General features: G+C 46.9%; 2 protein-coding genes and 1 long non-coding RNA gene across 7 annotated transcripts in view; 2 read left to right on the top strand and 1 right to left on the bottom strand.

Moving 5' to 3' along the window:
* The window catches only part of SCT (secretin), a 7,641-nt gene extending 1,407 nt beyond the window's left edge, over positions 1-6,234 (top strand). Inside the window, exons 2-6 of one of the 3 annotated variants that reach the window (XM_065686385.1) lie at positions 1,144-1,240; positions 2,162-2,266; positions 2,545-2,649; positions 4,277-4,378; positions 5,881-6,234. In XM_065686385.1, the coding sequence (XP_065542457.1) occupies positions 1,152-1,240; positions 2,162-2,266; positions 2,545-2,649; positions 4,277-4,378; positions 5,881-5,992 (513 nt within the window). In that variant the 5' untranslated portion in view covers positions 1,144-1,151 and the 3' untranslated portion in view covers positions 5,993-6,234. Of the gene's footprint in view, positions 1-984; positions 1,241-2,161; positions 2,267-2,544; positions 2,650-4,276; positions 4,379-5,880 lie in introns of those variants that run through there. The other 2 variants (XM_065686386.1, XM_065686387.1) reach the window with 2 other exon arrangements.
* The window catches only part of LOC136017784 (uncharacterized), an 18,165-nt gene extending 8,772 nt beyond the window's left edge, over positions 1-9,393 (bottom strand). For both annotated transcript variants that reach the window (XR_010614079.1, XR_010614080.1), the window contains exon 1: positions 9,225-9,393. This is a non-coding gene — a long non-coding RNA (uncharacterized LOC136017784). The remainder of the gene's footprint in view (positions 1-9,224) is intronic.
* Positions 7,889-21,812, top strand: CDHR5 (cadherin related family member 5). 2 transcript variants are annotated; one of them, XM_065686382.1, is made up of 14 exons: positions 7,889-7,994; positions 8,478-8,656; positions 9,504-9,554; positions 10,159-10,251; positions 10,369-10,467; positions 11,869-11,979; positions 12,308-12,484; positions 12,869-12,959; positions 13,816-13,913; positions 14,475-14,681; positions 15,722-15,838; positions 16,002-16,074; positions 18,440-18,597; positions 19,458-21,812. In XM_065686382.1, exons 1-14 carry the CDS (start codon positions 7,952-7,954, stop codon positions 19,941-19,943), a joined length of 1,983 nt encoding a protein of 660 aa, XP_065542454.1. In that variant the 5' UTR covers positions 7,889-7,951; the 3' UTR covers positions 19,944-21,812. The 2 variants fall into 2 exon arrangements, with proteins under 2 accessions (XP_065542454.1, XP_065542453.1); XM_065686381.1 differs by lacking the exon at positions 7,889-7,994 and adding an exon at positions 8,083-8,282.

Below are 21,812 nucleotides of genomic sequence, written 5' to 3'. Positions count from 1 at the left end.
GCTTATGGCTCCTTAATCATGCAACCCCTCTCACCTGTGTGCTCTGTGACCCCCAGTAAGTACTTGTGCTGTGGCTTACAGCAAATATATTTCTGTAGAAAGCCTCTTCTCATGCCTAGAGTAGTAAACATCCCAGAAGGGTGGCTAGAAACTGTTCAGGGAACTTTGACAGTTCTTTAATGCTCTTTTTACTGTCTAGTTTCAGACTAAAGTAAAACCAAAGTGAGAGGACTTTGGGGTTAGCAAGTGCTATGTGAGGGTTTCCAGGACAGGGATAGAAGGGAAGGTTTGCTACTGTGCAGGAGGAAAGCAGGAGTATTACACATTACAGATATGGTTCCTGAGTAATTCCTGGGGAAATGTGAGCACCCACAAAGGCACAGCCCCATCTCTGCAGGCATAAGGCTGCAAAAAGAACCTGGAAATAAAAGGGAAAACCATGCAATGGCTTGTGATGAACAAAATTGGCTTTTCTTTTTATTTCAGTAAGGAATCAAAATAGGAGGTTCTGCTGCTACTGTAAATGTGGTTATTTTTCTTCTCCTTCTTGAAAGATCAGAGCACAGGCAGATATTGGCACACAGAGCTCTTCCTTTCCCCTGTGTGGACATGAACTTTGAGTCGGTACATGCCATTTGGTTTGGTCTGAAAAATCCCAAATAGGTTTCTCCTGAGCATCCTCCAGGTATATTAATAACTGTGTGGGATGTGGGGGCTCTTAAGTCCTCTCCCTGAAGGCTCAGCTCTCAGAGACTTGTAGTAGAATGGGGTTTACTCCATGGTGTTGTGCTGCTGATGGATTAATTTACATGATACCTCCCTGTATATTCGATACATATTATACTGACTCACAGCAGAACTCCAGCACGTCCATCATGTCCCAGAGGCACCCTCAGACCTGTGCTCCAGGACTGCACAGTGGTGGGAAAACAGCTACAACCAACTTCCAATGAGCTGACAACCTGAATGATAGGAACTGCTCTTTTTTGTATTTTAAATAATACAACTTTTCCTGGCAGGAATTTCTGCCTAATATATAGTGGTGTTATTTATAGAGCCAGGTCTTCTGTCTGGCATGTGGCCTCTACCAGACAAAGAGCAAGGTCATTTCTACTGCTCATAAAAGCCTGTGCTTTAATTCAGGAGAGAACATGGTTTCCCTGACGACTGGTCTGTGGCAACTGATTATTCCTATGATTGTGCTATCACACTTCTCAGCATCTTTTCCATCCCGAGAGAGGTAAGCATTCCCTGCGCCTCTGCTTCCTTTTCTCCATGGCTTGTTGTTCAAAGAGCCTGTGAGCTATAAAGTCAGTCTTTTATTTTCCCTCCGCAACTTGCATCTGCTTGGATGTTGGGCATTTTCCTGCCTAAATTGGTTTAGTTGAATGAGGCAAATGTTGTGAACATTTTGTCTTGCTTGAGAACAGAAACCTTGATTTGTTTGGGAGAGAAAATCAGGCCCCCAAACAGACCGAACTACAGTAAAAGAGACACTTTTGAGCCTGTTTTCCTGCCAGGTACTTAGACAGGCTGATGAAGGGGGAAGTTTCTGCTTCAAATAGCTTAGTGCTATAAAACATAACTAAAAATAATCAGTCTTGTCAGCTCACCACTTCACAGTCCTGGGTAAGACCTGGCAGGGTTGTCCCTCCTCCCTCCTATGCAGGGACGGTTAAAGCACAGAGGACTAAAAGAGCTGGGCTGGAAGAGAACAGAGCTGAGGCTCCCCCCATGGCCACAACCAGGGCCTTTGAGCACAGTTTTTAATGCCTTGTCACTCAATCATTGCTGGTGCTGGCCTTTGGTACCACCACTGTTATCTACCTGTTCCTCAACCAGGTATCTGGGTGTTTAATTTCTTACTTCTCCAGTCTCCTGTTCTGCTCTTTTGTGCTGAATCAGCATTAACCTCTCATTCCTATATCCTTATGGTAAGGTGATCACATCAGAAAGAAGCAAGTACACGTAGTTTCTCTGTGTGATGATGAACAAAGATGAGTTCCTATAAGATTTGCCTCTTTTTTCTGTGTGTGAAGCTTTGCCAAATTCTTTCCAAATTCTTGGAACCCTGTTTCCTTGAGGGTACAGTTTAAATCTCATTCTCTGGTCCTAAAACCATTCCTTTTCACCATTCTTCCTCTCCTGACTTCCTCCCCAGGACTGAAAGGCATGCTGATGGGCTCTTCCACAGTGAGCTCAGCAAGATGAATGGCAATGCCTTTGTGCAGCAGCTGGTCAAGCACCTGATGGGCCTCAAGGAGAGGTAAGGACCAGCCAAAACCACCCTCCTGGGCCCTAGAAGTCTCCAGAGGGAGATGTGATCCCAGCAATGAGGGTGGTGTCCATGGAGATGAGCTGTCTCCAGCTCCAGAGCCAGTGTGAGCACTGTCCTCATCCAGAAGATGTTCAAGATGATACAGGAGAGGAAAAGGGGGGGGATGCAGGAGACCATGATGTTGGGAAGAGAGAAATTCCTGTGTCTTGTGGTGAGTCCCACATCACATGGCTGGGAGGAACAGGCGTTCTACTGCATGTTCCCAGGTCCCAGAGGCACTCAGATGGACTCTTCACCAGTGAGTACAGCAAGATGAGAGGAAATGCTCAGGTCCAGAAATTCATCCAAAACCTGATGGGCCGCAAGCGCAGGTAAGAGCTCTGCTTCCTGGGAATGGTAAGGAGCTTGAGCCATGTTCCTAATCTCCATCTAAACCTCCCCTGGTACATCTTGAGGCCGTTTCCTCTTGTCCCATCCCATGTTCCTTGGGAGCAGAGCCCAGCCCCTCCTGGCTCCATCCTCCACTTGTAGGGAGCCATCAGGTCCCCCCGAGCCTTCTCTTCTCCATCTGAACCCCCCAGGTCCCTCAGCCGTTCCCCATCACACTTGTGCTCAGGCCCTGCACCAGCTCCATTGCCCTTCTCTGGCCCCGCTCCAGCACCTCAATGTTTCTCTTGTAGTGAGGGGCCCAGAACTGAACACAGTTCCCACGTATGGCTCTGACTGCCAAACTGGGCAGGCTTTAGACATAATCCTATACATATGGCAAATATGGGGCCTTTCATCCAGCTGTGATACAGGCACACGAGCTCCCAGTGAAGCCACGTATATGAACACATCACCAGTTATAATATGTGGGGCACTGTGATACAACCCACGGCTGCTGCTGCCCTTGATGCTGGTATGTTATGAAGGGTCAATATTTCATACAGAGGTTTCCTTCAAGCCTGGTCTTTTCTTCAGGGCACAGACAGCACATTGATTCCTTCCCATCTGTTCTGTGTGCTCTGATATTTTCTGACCCCTAACAAAGTCCTGGCAGATGCAGGAGAGTTTTCATTTCCAAGAGCTTGCAAAAGGTAGAATCATAGAATAGTTAGGGTTGGAAAGGACCTTAAGATCATGCAGTTCCAACCCCCCTGACATGGGCAGGGACACCTCACACTAAACCATCCCACCCAAGGCTTCATCCAGCCTGGCCTTGAACACTGCCAGGGATGGAGCACTCACAGCCTCCCTGGGCAACCCATTCCAGTGCCTCACCACCCTAACAGGAAAGAACTTCCTCCTCATAATCAATCTAAATTTCCTCTGTTTAAGTTTTAACCCATTACCCCTTGTCCTGTCACTACAGTCCCTGATGAAGAGTCCCTCCTCAGCATCCCTATAGGCCCCCTTCAGACACTGGAAGGCTGCTCTGAGGTCTCCACGCAGCCTTCTCTTCTCCAGGCTGAACAGCCCCAACTTCCTCAGCCTGTCTTCATACGGGAGGTGCTCCAGTCCCCTGATCATCCTCGTGGCCCTTCTCTGGACTTGTTCCAGCAGTTCCATGTCCTTTTTATGTTGAGGACACCAGAACTGCACACAATGCTCCAGGTGAGGTCTCACAAGAGCAGAGTAGAGGGGCAGGATCACTTCCTTCGGTACAGCCATGGGTGGAAGGACATGCCAGTCCTGGGTAATGAAAGAGAGAGCAAGTCCATATTAAACCTTGTCCCTTTGCAAGCCAGAAACCTGATTTGAAGAGGACACTTCTTTTTCTTCCTGCACAGCTCTGGTGACAGCAGATTAATAGAGACGGGACCATCAGTGGGGTGCTGTGGGGTGAACCTGCCTTCCATAGCAGTGCTGCTTTACAGCTGTGCTGCTTACACTGCATGGTCTAGTGTGAGGTGGCCCTGCACATGGCAGGGGTTTGGAACTGGAGGTTATAAAGGTACTTTCCAACCCAAACCATTCTGTGATTCTGTGATTAATGATTTTCTTTATCTAAACCAGCCCTCCAGGCCCAGTCAACACGTATGTACAGGAGAGAGAAGATGAAAACAACCATGAGGAACTGTGCTTTATGAGGTTGTACCAGAGTTTTCTAAACACCAGGTAGGTGGGACAGGTTTGTCACTTCTGCGGCCCTGCTCATCACAGTATTAAGGCAGAAAGAAGACTTCTAGTAACTTGTAAAAGCCCAGGTGTTGCCCCAAGCACAGAAATCTGATGTTAATGATTCAAAGGGTTCAGCTGATATCATAGAATCATAGAATGGTTTGGATTGGAAAGGACCGTAAGTTCATCTGCTTCCAACCCCCTGCCACGGGCAGGGACACCTTCCACTGGAGCAGCTTGCTCCAAGCCCTTGTGTCCAACCTGGCCTTGAACACTGCCAGGGATGGGGCAGCCACAGCTTCTCTGGGCACCCTGTGCCAGCGCCTCAGCACCCTCACACGGAAGAACTTCTGCCTTATATCCAACCTGAACTTCCCCTGTTTCAGTTGGAACCAATCACCCCTTGTCCTATCGCTCCAGTCCCTGATGAAGACTCCCTCTCCAGCATCCTTGTAGCCCCCTGCAGACACTGGAAGCTGCTCTGAGGTCTCCAAGCAGCTTCTCTTTTCCAGACTGAACAGCTCCAATGTTCTCAGCCTGGCTCCATACGGGAAGTGCTCCAGCCCCTGATCATCCTCGTGGCCTCCTCTGGACTTGCTCCAACTAAAAAATATCTTTAAAAATATCCTCCAAAATATCTTCAAAAAGGGTAAAGGTGGAAGATTTATTAAATTGTCCATATTTTAAAATCACTTCTGCCTCATTCCCCACCACCTTGTGAGGCACGGTCTGAAGAACTGCCATTGCTGAATTGCAGCCTCTATCACACAGTTTTGTCCCTCCTGTCACTCTGCCCACAACCACACTCCCAGGGTGGGTGGTTTGCAGAGCTAGAGAAGCAAATGCTGTAGTTGAACTGCAAGGTGACATGTGGCTCTGTGCAACCTCAATTGATTACTATGCCTAGTTTCATGGTAACCTCTATTTCTATGTGCCAAACACGGCTGGCACTCAGTTTTGCGTTCCCTAAAGCAAAGCTGGCATGGAGAGTTACAGTGCCATATAAAAGTCAGTTATTAACAATAATAAGCCTAGGGAAATAAAATAGTATCTTTTTCTAATAATCCTGGATTGAAACAATTGTTCATCGCATTAGGAAACCTGATATAGCAGTTAAAATGGAAAGCCTTCCCTACCCTGACTTCATTCACCTATTGATTCAAACACCTCAGGATAGGCTGTCCCAGCATCCGGACATTGTCTCTTCCTAGTGACAAACCACTTTCAATGAGATATCTCACCGTGAAATCATTAAAATTAGGAGGAATAAGCTGGCCCTTAGTACCTCTTGTCCATGTTGCCCACAAAAATGGGGATGGGAACACCAACCTGTGCATTTGTAGGGTGTCTGGGTGCAGGCAACCATGATCAGGGTCCTTCTATCATACATCTGCTGCTTGGAGTCATCTTTGAACATGACAAGGTGGCCTTGTCACACCTCATGCTGCCTGTGCCCCCCAGAAATAACAACCTGTCTCTCATCTGTTCCCTTCCAACAGCCGCTCAGAGGATGATGCCAGGGAAGCTGCTGCAGTTACCAGCCAGTACATTTGCCCCATCTTTAAGCATCTGGCTGCAGACATGAAGGAAGACACAGAGAGTTTCGACTGAAGGTGAAGGAAAAGAGACAGCCAAGGAGGCAGCTTTTCATGTATATAGCCTTGAAATAAACAGGGAAGCTACTGGATTTGCTTAGGAAAAACCCTGGAGATCAGCAAGTAAATAAAGAAATAAATAATCTGGAAAGCAGCCAAATCCTAGTAAAACCTCTTTGATTATGAGTGCAATAGATGTCAGTGTGAAGTGCTGTCAGTAGATGGAGCCTGAATGAAGCACATGGCTTGCACTCTGTGGTAGCATCTGCCTGCTTCTGAAGTCAAATAAAGATTTGTCAGCTACACCTGTGCTTTGGCTGTTCTTTGGGAAACAGGCACAAGGGTTTGATGTTGGGCCATTAGGAATGTGGGATATGAGGGAAGAGGTATTTTGCCAGGCTTTCCCCACATAAACCATGTTGGGATCAGCTGGAGTCTCTGGCCATACATTCCAGGTCTGGGAGTCAAGACTGCCCACAACCCAACCATACAAAGAGGCTAGTATCTCCATTTAGCAGAAATTAGAGTTTGCTGCAAAGAAATGTATAGAATCACAGAATGTTTTGGGTTGGAAAGGACTGTAAGATCATCCAGTTCCAACCCCCTGCCACGGGCAGGGATGTCTTACGCTGAAGCAGTTTGCTCCAAGCCCCATCTATCCTGGCCTTGAACACTGCCAGGAATGGGGCAGCCACAGCTTCTCTGGGCACCCTGTGCCAGCACCTCAGCACCCTCACAGGGAACAACTGCCTTACATTTAACCTCATTTCCCCTGTTTCAGGTTGAACCCATCACCCCTTCTCCATCACTACAGTCCCTGATGAACAGTGCCATGGGCAGGGATACCTTCCACTAGAGCAGCTTGCTCCAAGCCCCATCCAACCTGGCCTTGAACACTGCCAGGGATGGGGCAGCCACAGCTTCTCTGGGCAACCTGTGCCAGTGCCTCAGCACCCTCACAAGGAAGAACTTCTGCTTTTTATCTAACCTGAACTTCCCCTGTTTCAGTCTAAACCCATCACCCCTTGTCCTATCGCTCCAGTCCCTGATGAAGACTCCCTCCCCAGCACCCTTGTAGCCCCCCTTCAGATACTGGAAGCTGCTCTGAGGTCTCCACGCAGCCTTCTCTTCTCCAGGCTGAACAGCCCCAATGTTCTCAGCCTGTCTCCATACGGGAGTTGCTCCAGCCCCTGAGCATCCTCGTGGTCTCCTTTGGTATTCTTCCAACAGCTCCATGAACTTCTTATGTTGAGGACACCAGAACTGCACTCAGTGCTGCAAGTGGGATCTCATGAGAGCAGAATAGAGCAGTGGGATCACCTCCTTTGAGCTGCTGCTTATGCTGTGGGGGTGCAGGCCAGCACACTGGGGGGTTCTGAGCTCAAGCACACACTGAAGCTGGGTCATGTTCAGTTTCTGTGAACTGAGAAATGTACTGAGAACTATTCAACATAGATACACAGAGATTTTGAAGAGCAGCTCTGAAATATGGCATCTTCAGCTGCAATAATGTGTGCCTATTGCAGAACTGCTCATCTGTCCTGCACCACTAGTTTTCATCATTTATGATGTACCTGACACCTCCAAAGAAGCCAGTTGCTCTCAAATGTTCATCTAAGCATCCATTCCCTTACTGTGATGCTGAAATGCTCTTCTCAAGGACCTTGACATTTATCTATTTTGGTCCATAGGAAAGAGACCTTTCAGAAGGAGTGTTGACAGCCTGTATTTTGTTAAGCCACTAATGACCATCTGGCTAAAATGCAGCATGTGAGAACTTTCTGAAATCAATGGGAATATTAAAGGGAGCAGTGAGATCAGCTGTATCCTTTCTCCTCTTACACCACAAGCAAGCTGAAAACAAGTGTGTTTGTCCACTTCTTCCCTACTGCAGGAGGCTGGAGTATACAGGGACCTTTCTAACAGTCAGACCTTGTCCTCCTTTATCTCAGGGGGCTTGGCTCTAAATTCTGGAATGCTTCAAACATATCCTGTTGCTACAAGGAGTTTAGGGGCAGGTAAGACCCAGGAGCACAACAGAAATAGAAATCCATGCGTCATCATGTTCCATGAGTGGTAAATGGCTCTCAATAAGTCATCCAACGAGGCAAAGAGGCAAAGGTTGAACTGCAGCAGACCACACCAGCCAGGCAATGCTTTTTGCCTTCATGCACTGGGAGAAGCAGGGTGGAAAGATTAGCTCCGTCAGAGAGAGTTTTTTCTCAACATGGCTGTTTCTTACTGGCTCTTCACTTCTGTGCTCTTTCTGCTCCTTTTCATAACAGACATTTCAGCCCAGCAACAAGGTAAGCTCTTGCAGAAGGTCCATGCCCACAAAGGAATAACCCCATGGCAGCAGGTTGCACCACTACAGGGGGAGATTTTTACACTCTGAGATAGCTTTGTTCAATGACCTTCTCCCCAACAGGAACCAGAGGGACCCCAGGTCTCACCCAGCTCTGTCACTAAGGCAATTTTGTCTCATTTGTGTGTTTTTCCAGGGTGTTCTGTTAGTAACAGTGAACCAAGTGTTTATGAAAATAACTCTCCTGGCTATGTGGTGACCACTATCCATGTGGATTCAGGCTTCACTGTGACCATTGATCCTACTTCCCAAGATGCCAAGTTTTTCACTATACAGGGGTCTGAGCTGCAGCTGACTGAGTCTGTGGACTATGAGGTAAGCCTTTAGCTAACAGGATATAAGGATGAGATGGGTAATTCTGGGATTTAATAAGTTTCAGTGTGGGGGCTTGGATATTCAGGGATTCATAACCCATTTCTAAAGGATCAGTTGAGTTTGAGCTCACTGCTTGGGAGGACACCCTTCCACAAGCAGAGTATAGGGAGTGGGGGGTGCACGGTGTGCCTGCTGTCACCTTCCTTCAATGACTCTGTCTGAATTAAAGCAAGGGGAAGTTTTAAAACCAAAAATGTGACAACTGTAGTGTTCAGAGCTCTCCAGGACTCCTATAAAATGGTCCCTGTGTGCCTGTAGAAAACAGCTCTGAGCAGTGAGGTGCTCTTAGGTGAAGCATAAAGGCAGTTTAAAAGGTCAGTGTATTCAGATAGGTTGCTACTAAATTATTTTACCTTTCTGGAATGCTGTGTTCACAGCCATAAGCATCTTTAAGCTGCCTTTCCCCCAATATAAACCCCCACATGTGTGTGAGTGAACAGCCTGCAGGTGCCACTGTGTTGTGCGTGGGACGGTTCCGTTTCATTCAAGTAGAAATTTCTGGGTTTACCTGAAGTCCTAGAAGATGGCCAATAGCTCTTCTGATGCTACAGCAATCACAGGGGAGAGGCGAGAAGACAGGTTTGCTTTGACTTCATCATGAACAGGATCCCAGCACTGGTGGATGGCTGTAAAGGAAAGAAAGAGGAAGTTAGATCGTCTTGAGAACAAGATAAAGCTCAGCAGCATTTCTGATCTAGCAATGCATGTACTTGTCTCATTTACTTTAGAAGGAGTTAGTACATTTTGGCTTGTTTCTATACTGACTCGGTTTTGTGTTTACATACAGGAAAACACTGTGTTGATAGTGACCCTGATTTGTTGGAACTCTGACGTGCAGGTGAGTGCTCTTTCAAACACACAGCGCTGTTATGGTGTGCTGCAGGGCAACACGTACTTCCCTCTGCTCCTCCTAGTCCACAGGCCTGGATGAGGAGATGTATTTTTCTTTGTGGGCATACCCCTCTCAGTCAAAGAGAGAGCACCCAAAGATCTGTGATAGCGCAAGGGGAACGGCTTTAATCTGCCAGAGGGGAGACTGAGATGAGCTCTTAGGCAGCTCTTCCCTGGGAGGGTGCTGAGGTGCTGGCACAGGGTGCCCAGAGAAGCTGTGGCTGCCCCATCCCTGGCAGTGCTCAAGGCCAGGTTGGACACAGGGGCTTGGAGCAAGCTGCTCCAGTGGAAGGTGTCTCTGCCCATGGCAGGGATTGGAGCTGGAGGAGCTTTCAGGTCCCTTCCAAGCCAAACCATTCTATGAATGGGGAAAGGGTGGGAACAAGCTCCCTCCCTCTCTTCCCCCACTGTGGGTTGGCTGCAAACCCAAGCCCCCTTCAGTCCTTCCCCAGATGTGCCCCTTACACCATCCCCTCTGGTCACTCTTCAAAGCAGTATCTACCCCAACAGTCTTATTTTTGTCTTTGACTCTTATTTTACCCTTTCTGCAGAGTGATTCCTTGGAAATTCTGGTGACCATTCTCAATGAGAATGACAACAGCCCAGTGTTCAAGCAAACCAACCTCACCCAAGTTGTTCCTGAGGTAAGCATCGCATGGAAGTGAAGAGGGAACTCAGTGCTGTGGGGCTAAGGAAGCATTAGATGGGAGAAGTCTTAAGCCCATTTCATAGAGAGAATAACCACAACAACTTTATTGCAGGATACAAAAGTGAATGCAACCATTATAGCCCGTGAGGAGTTAACTGCCAGTGATGCTGACCTGGACACCATCTTCTATGAACTCACAACAACAGTGCAGGTGAGAATCTATGGGAAAAAACAGTAGCTCTAGGGAAGTCCTTGTGTTTAATTCAGAAGAGCCCAACTTTAGAGGCTCAGGTCACTGTATTGCATTTAGTTCTCTGACAGCTTTGACAACATTCAAAAGGTTGGTTTGGTTAGCAGATGAGAGCATTCAATATTTCAGGTATTAATCTTTTACTGCTTCTACTTTTATTCCACTGTACAGAATCAGCTCTTGTCTAGGATGTCCTGAGCCATATCATCCAGGGAAGTGTTGTTGGGATGTTCTGTAAACACGTTGGGTAGAGACCTTTGTACCTCACTGGGTTGAGGGTTGTGCTGAGTTGAACAGGGAAAGGAGGAGTCCTTGTCCTGTTTGCCAACAGTGTCCATGCAAAGTGGAGATAAATAGAGCTGCTGAAGATTCTACAAAAACCCTTTGGCAAAGCCAAAGGCAGGCTGCTTTTAACTGGTTCTGGTTCAGTGAGTTTATCTGCTCTTTGAGGTTCGCTTGGTAATTCTAGTCAAGACATAAAGTTAAAGGAGAACCAAAACAAGTGCAGATCGTTCTAAAGTAAAATGCAATGTATGTTATCTCAATTTGCCTTTGCGGTGTCTTCTAAAGCTCTAGGCTAAGGCAACTGATCTTGTCAGCTCTGAGGCTGAGCCATCCTTGATCTGTCTTGTGCGTGGATGTGAGATTGCTTGGCTGTCATGGACCTAAACCAAAGGCAACACGTTGAGTGTAGGAAATAAATGAGGTAAAAGATGTTATCCAGTGCCTGCTGAGCAGGAAGGCAGGCAAAGCAGGGGGGCTTTCACAGGAGCACTCACAGGAGCGTGAACAAACCTTTCTGACAAGACAGCCCGAAGACATTGGGGCTGTTCAGTCTGGAGAAGAGAAGCTGCTTGGAGACCTCAGAGCAGCTTCTTTTGTCTGAAGGGGGCTACAAGGATGCTGGAGAGGGACTCTTCATCAGGGACTAGAGTGATAGGACAAGGGGTGATGGGTTCCAACTGAAACAGGGGAAGTTCAGGTTAGATATAAAGCAGAATTTCTTGCATGTGAGGGTGCTGAGGCGCTGTCACAGGGTGCCCAGAGAAGCTGTGGCTGCCCCATCCCTGGCAGTGTTCAAGGCCAGGTTGGACACAGGGGCTTGGAACAAGCTGCTCTAGTGGAAGGGGTCCATGCCTGTGGCAGGGGTTGGAGCTGAGTGATCTTTATGTCCTTTCCAACCCAAACCATCCTGTGATTCTATAACAAGCCAGGATCTGGCATTCTCACACTGCCCCTGTCCACTCACCTGGGTCCTCAGGATTAAAGGTCTGACTGGGATGACAAAGACAGCAATGAGCAGTGTTTTGATCATGTACGTGACTCAGTCTCCTAGTAAGGATTTTCCTTTCCCCCCACCAGGACACAGAAGGTTATTTTGCCATAAAAGGAATTAATAACCCAGAAATTTATTTAAGAAGAGCATTGGACTATGACAAATTTAAACTGACAACATTGCTGCTGTATGCACAGGTAAGTTCTTCAGGAGGAACAAAGTGCCTTGTTTGCCCCAGTGGCCCTTAGCTGAAGGAGAAGTCTGAATGGGAGATGTCTGGGATGACAGGGGGAAGGTGCATACTGGGGTGGTGAATTTGGAGTAGCCTTCCACCCTTCATAACTACACACTTGCACTCAGTCCACCTTCATCAGCAGAATGAGATAATTCACTGCTTTAGCTAATCTCACTAAACTGCTAAGCCTTAGAGTGGAGTTACAACAGCTAGAACCCCCTGGGCCATTGGCTTTTGCAGGTGGGCTCTTCTTTGGGCATCTCATGAATCTGCTTTGCCTTTGGGTACAGGACAGGCCTGTGGGCACCTCCGAAGCCACCAACACAGCTACTGCAACAATAAATATACTTATTGAACAGTCAGACACCAAACCACCCTGGTTCCAACCCTGTACCTTCATTAACACGGACAACAACATCTGCATCAGCAGTCCCTACACTGGGAGGGTCAATATCTCCGAGATGTCGGTAAGCAGCACTGATCAAAATGTATCCTTAATGCTCAAACAGTATCCAGATGCTGTTCCCAGTGGATAGTTCCTAGTAACTTCCATGAGCTCATCCTGATCTTCAGTCATCAATGCAGCCTGGCAGGGAGCCTTCATTCTGGGAAGTGGAGGTTCCCCCCGCCCCGGCAAGCAGCGCTGCTTCTCCCTGTCCCTGCAGCAAATCACAGTGAGAGTCAAGAGCTGGAAACCCCTTTGCTCTGGGCTGTCCTCCCTTTTGCCCAGTTACAGCCCTTTCCCAGCAACAGATGCCATTCTGCCCACACAAACCCACCAGAGTCATGCTGGGCTCGAGGGTGCTGCTGTGGTGCTACAGTGAGGTATGTAATGTTTTGCCTTGTTGCAGACAGAACCACTCATCCTGGAGCCTGGGCCTATCCATGCTATTGATCCTGACTACACTATAAATGAAAGAATTGTGTACAGTATTGTTGGTGGTGAGTAGGAGTTGTTGCCTTCCTCAGACTGCATTGTTCGTGTCCCCCTACGTTACCTGCCCAGAGTAGACCCCCTCCATGGCTGTCTAAACATACCCACAGTGTCTCAGAGTGAGGAAGAGAGCTAAAAGTTTTACTTCTATTTTAACGTATCTCCAACATCAATGTTTTCATTATTCAAACACAGATTAGAGATGTAGGAAGCAATTTGTACCCCTACATCAACACAAGATGGTTTCTGTGTCTAGGCTTTTTTTTGTAGTCAGAAAGAAATAAGCATTTCTAGAGGAAAATGCATCTCACATTGAGGCCAGTGTTCACAGTAAGGTGGATACATCATGCACTGAGATGCTGCTTTCTCTTCACAATATACGTAACAAGATCAGGTAGGAGATGTTTTCCCCTTAGATGCCTAGAGCTATTTGAGACGAATCTCCACCCAACTATTCTCTGTAGCTTGGTTTCTCACCTTTAAAATAGGAATAATTCTTTCCTTATCTCTTTGAAATGCGTTTTGGGTTCAGGTTAGGGAACTGGAGAGCTTCAGTCCTCAAATTGTACCAGAGGCTCTGGGCATTTAGCACAATTGAATCTGGCTATAGCTGGGTCTAGGCCCTGGAAAGGCAAAGCTTTGCTGTTCTGCCTCATCCGGTTGGGTTTACATGCATCTCCTTAGTGCTTTTTGTCTGTTGAGTGCCTCTGAATCCCTGGCCAGCAGTCTCAGCCCTTGGAGCAGCAAGGCCAGGAAAGCTGCATGATGTCCTGGGGGTATGGTCATTAAGAGGTCAAAGTCCATGAGCTCCAGGTCACTTGATGAAGGTATATAATGACTGAATAGTTTTTCCATTTTCTTTAGGGGATACAGACAAAGTATTCTCAGTGGATGCAGACACAGGGAATCTGACTATGAACAAAGCAGTCACTTCCCCAGATGGGTTCCTCCTGCAGGTCATGGTAAGTGTGATGGCACAGCAGCCAAGAGCCCAGCATAGCTGGCTTTCCAGGAGGCAGCAGTTTGATATCACAGGAGTCAATGCTGTTAATAATGATTCAATTACACCCTTTCCTTTGGAAGGGCCTCTAGCATTTGACCAGTCTTACACCAACTTACAAACCTCCTGTAGAAGTTAAGAGGCATTTTCCCTCTGTGTGGGTGATACATCAAAGCAAATTTAATTGAACAGGGACATCCTGCTGAGCTGAAAGTATGGAGGAGCATGACTGGAAAGCTTTCTTTAGGAATGACTGGAGCTTCTGTTACAGTAGTTAACATAACCCTAGAGACAAGCTCCTCTTCTGGCTACAGCTCAAGAGGAAAGGGGTGAGCTGAAAAGAACTCTGTGCACAACACACCAACCACAAGGACTCCATAAGACTCTTTATACAGGCCTGGTTCAAAGCTCATGGAAAGTGATGGGCAGAACACTATGGGTTGCAATGGGCTTCAGATCAAGACTATCGTTTTATTTCTTATCACTACTAGGAAACAGGTAGCATCTCTCGTTTTCTCTCCAGGCCACCCAGGTCAACAACATCCAGAAATATTCCGTAGCCAGTGTAGAGATTAAGGTCGTCAATAAAAGTGAGCATCCACCATACTTCGAGAACAAGATCTACAGTGGGACTGTGTTTGTTGGTCTGGCCCTGAGAAGCTTTGTCTTCCAAGCTGGTGATCCTTCAAGCCCCCTGATGATAACAGCAATGGATGATGACTTCCCTGATGTAAGAAACTGAAAATGCATCACATTCATTCTCATTGCTTCAGGGATAGGATCAGAAAACATGAGGAAGGGGAGGTGGGAGAGGAAGACACATCTTTTCCTCTCTTGTTCTGTATTACATTTCCCTGGAAATTCCACCTGGATCAGAACTGCTTCTGGTGTGATGTAATGTGGAGGACCTGCTGGAGTACTCTGTTCTAAACCCCCAGATTTATGTAGGTCAGCTGATCCACTGCAAAACAGAATGCTGAGTAAAGCCCAGGGTTAGGCAATGAATGGGAATGGGTCCAGGTCTGAATGAGTGCTGGGTGAAGTGTTTCCTAGAAGAGTTTGTGGCAAGATCCCAGGAGGATGTGTCCTCCCTGCCAGGTCAAACAGAGTTACCTGTGAACTGGCTTGGGAGGAGGAGCCAGCCCAAAGACAGCAGACTAGGAAGAACCTGCAGTCCTGGGCTGGAAATTGTAACCTTCTCCCTGTAAAGACTCCTTTGGAGAGAGCCGTTCTTGAGCAATGCACTGGGAGAAGGGAAGGGAAGAGAGACTTCCTGATCAGCCATTCCCACTCCACTGAGTAAAGAAATAAGTTCTGGTTTTATTTCTGCAAAGGCTTCCATAACATGACTGAGGCTTAGTAAAGGAGTAACAGCCTAGACACAACGGAAGAAATTGTGCAGCCCTCAGCACAGGTCTATTCTACATGTACATCCCCCTTTGGCACTGTTGTAAAGGCAGAACTGATCAGATTTACAAGGTTCCATGCCCAGATACGTTTTGCTTGAGCAAATGCTAAAGTTCCACCAAAAGCTGGGTGAGACTTGGGTTGTTTTGGATGCAACACTTTGAGGATACATTCTTGACTTCTGAGCACCAGAGTGAACACACTTGAGTTCAGCCTTTCTCACCTCCTCAGTCCAGATTTATTTACTGCTCTGTACCCTTCCTCGTACTTCAGGTGTGTTTGACAAGTCCTGCAAAGGCCTGTTACGAAGATGCCCCCAAAGCACAAACTGTGATTTAATCATTCATTCTTTTGGATTTTCAGAAAGTCAACCCAAATATTGAGTACTACATAAAAAACAGCACTGACTTCATTGCAACCAAAGACGGATTCATCCTGACTAATGTGGTGCTGCAGTCCCCAGAAACTGTAACCATTGAGGTAGGGCAGCTTTCTTCATACCTTGCTGGGGTCATGGAAGGGAGGGGTAGTGCGGTGAGGAGACAAACAAGGTATGTTGTCCACAAAGGGCCCACTGTGTACCTTGGGAGTGAGCTGGAGATCTAGAAAGTCCCTAAGCTCTCTCTTTCCCATGTTCACACAGGCTGTTGGAAAAGACACGGTGAGCCTGCAGGAGGCAAGCACTCTGATTGTGGTGGAGGTCATGCGTGCTGCTGGTAGGTTGAGTGTCTCTTTGGTTTCTGCTTTGTGGAGATAACTGGTGAGTCTTTTCTTCTGCGGGCAAACCAGCAATGACAGGTCACCCACTGAAGTCTGTGGACCTGGCCTGGGACCAACCCCCTACTTACAGGAGGTTCTACAGTGGTTGTGAGAGAAAATAACATCCTTACAATGCTGTCACCACATGCCTCAAACAGCCTTCAGAGACTTTAAGTAGTGCTGTGTATTGTAATGTCTTGTTATTCTAAAGCTAAATCTGGGGTTACCTTCTGCTGTTCTGTGGGTCAGAAAGAACCCAGGATGTCTAATCATGGCAAAGGAGGGTTGTCCTGACACCTTGGTACATCATTGCTCCTTTTTAGCCAAATCCAGAGAAAGCTGCAATGTTATTTCCTATTTATACAAAGCAGACAGAAGCTGGCACAACCCCACAAAGCCAGGCTTCCTCATGAGCCTAGGCTCAGGTCAAGTCAAGTTTTATACTCCAAGATTTTAAGGTCTTAGCAGGAGAAGATGACCCATGAGAAACAGGAGAAACATGAGGCTTCATACACAACCCTCCAGCTAACATTTGGCTTTGTTGATGTAAAAATTTTTCTCACTTCCAAGCTTCTTAGAAATAGTTCTTACGTAGGTCTTATAAATTAGTTAGATTTGAACTACTGCTTTGGATTAAGATGTGAAAATGAATGATATTGGCTCATCAGGACAGGCATTTAATGCCCAGACTTCATTGTTTTATACATGAACATGTGTGATTGAAGTTCCCAGTTGAGTGTTCCCATTACATCACTCTTTCATCACCACCATTATGGGGATTTCTGGAGGATAGAAATGTGGATGCCTGGGTGTGAATCTGTCACTTCACAGCTAAAACCACTGGCTGTGTAAAAACCACCTAAAACCAATTTAAGGGTGCAGTTCAGCTCACCCAGTTTGAGTGTCAGTACATGGAGATAGAACACTCTCAACAGATGTACCAACACCTCTATGCAACTTATAAATGTTGCTCTTCCTATTTAAATCATACAACATTTGATGACTATGCAAAAAGTAGATTGAAATTGCACTGAAAAACTCAGAGTCTGAGAGGAATTGTGCTTTATACTATAGTTAGCATCCAGGAGTGGCCTAAGCTGAGCTGAGATCACCGTTTGCCTGGCAAATCTGCAGGATATTTAACCCTGGACACTAAGAGGTGGTGATAAGGAATGTGCATCCAACAGGTTGGAGAATGCTTTACCAAGTGTCCTGATATCCAGGGAGAAACTAGGGTTGTTTTTAATATACTCTTCTTCTGGGAAGTGGTAACTGTACGTTGGCCTCTGGTTTGCCAGAGCAAAGCTCACATGGGTCTCGAGGTAAGGCATTCCCAAGGTGAGCCAGCTCTCACAGAGGCAGTGTCTGCTGTACAGCACAGGAGGAGTTAAGGGTGGTGGAGCTCCCCAGGAGGTATGATGAAGCTTAGGTCCTAAACCGTCACCAACTGTATTAAAGATAAACTGAGGGTGCAGTCAGATGTGGAGGGAATATTCAAAGTCCATTGTCACAAACAGGCCAGCATGAGAACAAAACTGTGATTCATTAATCATTAAACTTTAGAGACTCGTTTACACTACGAAGTGAAGCTGGAACATGTAAATATGAAGAATCCAGCGCCACCAAAGCTGTTTAACCCTGAGGAGGTTACTGTCTTTCCGCTGTAATGTTGATCTCTCTACAGATCTGCTTACACTGCCTGGTGGCTGAAAGCACAAGCTGCTCCTGAGAAGGCTGCTATATATTGCTACAGCTGCAAAAAGGCACGGAAGGCTTTCCTGTCCTGGGGACCTTCTAGAGCTTTTCCTGGGTTTTATGCCTTTTTATTTCTTGTTTTAACGTGCTCATCGGTATCAGAGGTGATGCTCTGGATTAAAGGAACTTCGGCATTTTCACACGTGTATAAACCTCACTTTACATTCTGGTGTACATGGGTGAGGTGGGAAAGTGAAAGGTGTACCTAGCTTTACTTCATGTAACATCTGCTGACTTTCTACTGTCATATGTCTATTAGGTTGGTTAAGTCAGCGGGAAGAGTCATGTCCTGTGAATGGATGCTACTTCCACTTCATGTAACTTAACTGGAAGTTACAATATTCTGTGGGTGGTGACTTTAAAAACAAACCCTGTGCTTTTAGGACAGCAAACAAATGGCTTTCTGTGATATTAAATATATCCCTGCCACATTCAGGAATGCAGGATGCTGCTTTGCCCTTCCAAAATTGGTCGGAGCTTCTCCTGCATTGGACTGTTATGTTAAAAGTGCTTCCATAAAAAGGTGCCATTTTTAGGCTTTGTAACACTGTTTTGTTTTTCTTGTAGCTGGAGCTGTAACCTCCTCTGATAAGGCATACACTGCCCAGGATATGGCTATCTTAGGTGGTACATTAGCAGCACTGCTATTACTTGCCTTAGTCTTCCTTGGAGTGATGATATATAAACAGTACAGAAAACCAGTCAAATACCTGATAAGGAAAAAGGTAAGTGCCTTTTTGTACCTAAATTTGAGCTACAAAGTGGGATCTGAGGAGGTTTTAAGGATGGGATGGGCTGTCCAAATACTATATGTCCATGTTTCCTATGCTCCTGAGACACTGTTTGCAAAGGTGGCATTGCTTTGGTGATGTTTGCTGTTGTTCTTTTCTGCCCCTGGTGGCTGGAGCTGTATGGTAGATGATGAGCAGACATGGGAAGGTGAGGACCACAGCTCCATGGAGGACAAAATCTAGGATGAATGTGGCACATCAGAGGCAGTCTCTGAAAAACATGTGTCTATGGCATGAACCACTGTTCATCCTCCCTCTGTGGTCAAAAGAGATAAAGGCCCCTTATATCCTATCTTAAAACCTGGACTTAGTTGTCTGTAGCTGATCTGTTTCCTTTTAGCGCTCTCAAGTCCATGGCACCTGGTTGCTTTGAAGTTAAGGAGATAATTCCTCTGACCAGATGCTGGTTGGTCTTTGCATTAGGATGGGAGTGTCAAGATCCTAGACCCCACTGACTACAGCATGAGTCCAGAGCACATAGCTCAGATGAATACTTCATACCTCACTCTAACTGAGTTAAATCCCACTCCAGGGCAATACCCAAAGTGGATGGGTACAACTCAGTACACATTGCTGGTGCTCAGGCCTCCTGGAAAATATGCCCATGCTTATCTGACAAATAATTCAGAAATGGAGTCAGTAGAAAATAGCTGTTCTAAGGAGCTGTATCTCTCCCAGGCTTCAAATAGGTCTAACTGCAAACCAAGCAGTAGTTGCTCAGTCATTTCAGCCACTCAGTCTTTCCCTGTGTCTTCTCCTTTCACTACAATCACAAGGTGTCTCTCTTCCTGTAGTTCTCAAAGGAAATCGCTGGGGGTTTCCAGAACCAAGGCTACAAGCAAGATTCACTCTCAGATGTGAGCACCAAACAGCATGAGACACCAGAGAACGGCAGTGTTCGGTCAATGACACATGTACTGAAGCAATCAGCATTTCCATTGCCCTCTTCCAATGCAGAAGAAATGAACAGCCCCCCAAAGCCTTCTGTAGCTTCCACCATCACCTTTGACCAGGAAGAGAAAGAGGAAGAAGTGGAAGAGACTGAGCCTAAGAAGGAAGTGAAGTCTATCCTCAAGACAGACAGGAATATAGCAGATGATGGCTACAAAGCTGTGTGGTTTAAGACCAGTGTGGATCCAGAAGCAAGAGAAACAGTTGAAGTGATTGAGGACAACGCAGTAGATAGTGATGATGAGAGTGACCAAGATATGCAGGAGGAGGAGGAGGAAGATTATGGCAAGAATGATGACCACAGAGGTCTGGGAGTGCCCTCAGCCTGAGAGCTCCCCGCCAGCTGCAGGAGCGATGGTCAACAAGTCTCACACAGATGCAGTGACAGATGACAGTGACCTAGGATGGAAATAGGCCTGCATCCACCCTCCCCTCTCCTTCCCCCAGAAAAAAAGGGGCAGTCTATGCTGTTTTGCTGACATGGAGCCCCTCTTTCTGCTGAGGGGAAAAGCTGGAATGCAGGAGGATGAGGTTGCCTGTCCTACTTGCCTGAACACAGTGCTTAAAGCCAGAAGAGATTATAGCTACTTCGACACTTTTGTGAGACCTTAAAGTATCACTTAGGATCTGAGGGATGGATGGATGTGTTTCATGGGAGGAATTGAGTTACACAACCCAATGCTCACCTCCTCTTGGTGGGTGAATAAGCCACCACTGACTCCTTGGCTGTTTCCTTTAGAGTCTTAAGAGTTTGATGTCAACTGCAGGGTGTAAGGCAGGACAAGTCACCCTGACCCTGCTTCAGACTGCATACAGAAGCTCGTTGCAGGGCTTGTCTCTGCTTTCCACCATGCCAGACTCTGCTCCAGCACCTGCAGCTGGTATGTGCCACCATTGTCCTTGTCCTGCCAGCAGCCAGGAATTTACATGCTGGGGAGCTGCTGTTTCCTCTGTCACTGGTAAACAAAGGCTGATCACATGCTCTTTAGTGAAGGACTTTGTCATCAATTTTTCTATGTCATAAACCCAGTAATTGTGCAGTAGTTCAGCTGTCAGGGAAAAGAAAAACTCCTGCCAGGACATGCCTACAAAATCCCAGAGCTATTTTGTGCTCCCTGGGCTTTTGGCACAATGGATATCATTCCAGAGGTGCTGAATATGGGGGCCAGCATGCTGTTTCCCTTTTTGACCTTGTCCAACAGGGCTCAAGGTATTGTTTTTGTTGTTGCTGCTGAAGGTGGAGGTCAGCGTTGCCTCCAAGTGCCAGATGTCACCATCATTTCTCTGCTCCTCTCTTGGCTCAGACCCCAACCCCTTTGCATACCACCTTTCTCCATTCAGGAGGAGCACAGCAGGCTCTTTTGCTGGTAAAATACCATCTTTCAAGCTCATTTAGAGCCAAGATGTAACCTGAGGTGGTTCACTAAGAACGTATCAGCTCTGCTTATGAGTCCCAGGCTTCAGCTAGAAAGCCTACTGATCTCTGTATTGACTTCATGAGGTGACAACCCCAGAGCATGTTGGACCCTGCCTCCCTCAATCCTCCCTCATCTTCAGCAATATTGTCTTCAACTGTGGTCCTGCCATAGAGCCTCAGTTCAGCAAACTGAGCATTTCCATTTCCAGGTAGCATGGGGATTAAACTGTTTGATGGTCTGGGCTAGATTTACATCTCCCATCACCCAGTCTCTTCCCCAGCTGGCAGCCAAATACTGGGGTGACTTCCACTTGTGAGAATATGGCTGTGTGCTGTGGGCCCCTCACTACAAAAGAGACACTGATATAAACAATGGTTATAAGGAGGAAGTTCTTTACTGTGAGGGTGGTGAGGCACTGGAATGGGTTGCCCAGGGAAATTGTGAATGCTCCATCCCTGGTGGTAATTAAGGCTGGGTTGGACAGAGCCTTGGGTGACATGGTTTAGTGTGAGGTGTCCCTGCCCATGGCAGGGGGGTTGAAACTGGATGATTTTAAGATCCTTTCCAACCCTTACTATTCTATGATTGAGGGGCTGGAGTGGGGCCAGAAAAGGGCAACGGAGCTGGTGAAGGGCCTGGACGTCTCCCTGTCCCAGGGTTGCCTAGTGCTCAGGTTTGCTCTCCTTTCTCCAAAGAGAAAGTGTGGACTTGAGGAGCTGAAGGTGGAGTCTGAGATGTGGAAAGCTTTCTTCCTTACTGTAATAAAGCTGTTTGCTCAGA

The sequence above is a fragment of the Lathamus discolor genome, chromosome 6 (assembly GCF_037157495.1).
Source record: "Lathamus discolor isolate bLatDis1 chromosome 6, bLatDis1.hap1, whole genome shotgun sequence".
Lineage (NCBI taxonomy): Eukaryota > Metazoa > Chordata > Aves > Psittaciformes > Psittacidae > Lathamus > Lathamus discolor.
Note: the sequence above shows the minus strand (reverse complement) of the source record. Positions and strands in the feature narration are given on the sequence as shown.

Bases quoted from the DNA above. Each gene is read 5' to 3' on its own strand.
- CDHR5 (XM_065686381.1), top strand. From the start codon at position 8,204: ATGGCTGTTTCTTACTGGCTCTTCACTTCTGTGCTCTTTCTGCTCCTT. The intron at 12,960-13,815 runs GTGAGTAGGAGT...CATTTTCTTTAG, and splicing joins TGTGTACAGTATTGTTGGTG to GGGATACAGACAAAGTATTC. The intron at 13,914-14,474 runs GTAAGTGTGATG...TTTTCTCTCCAG, and splicing joins GGTTCCTCCTGCAGGTCATG to GCCACCCAGGTCAACAACAT.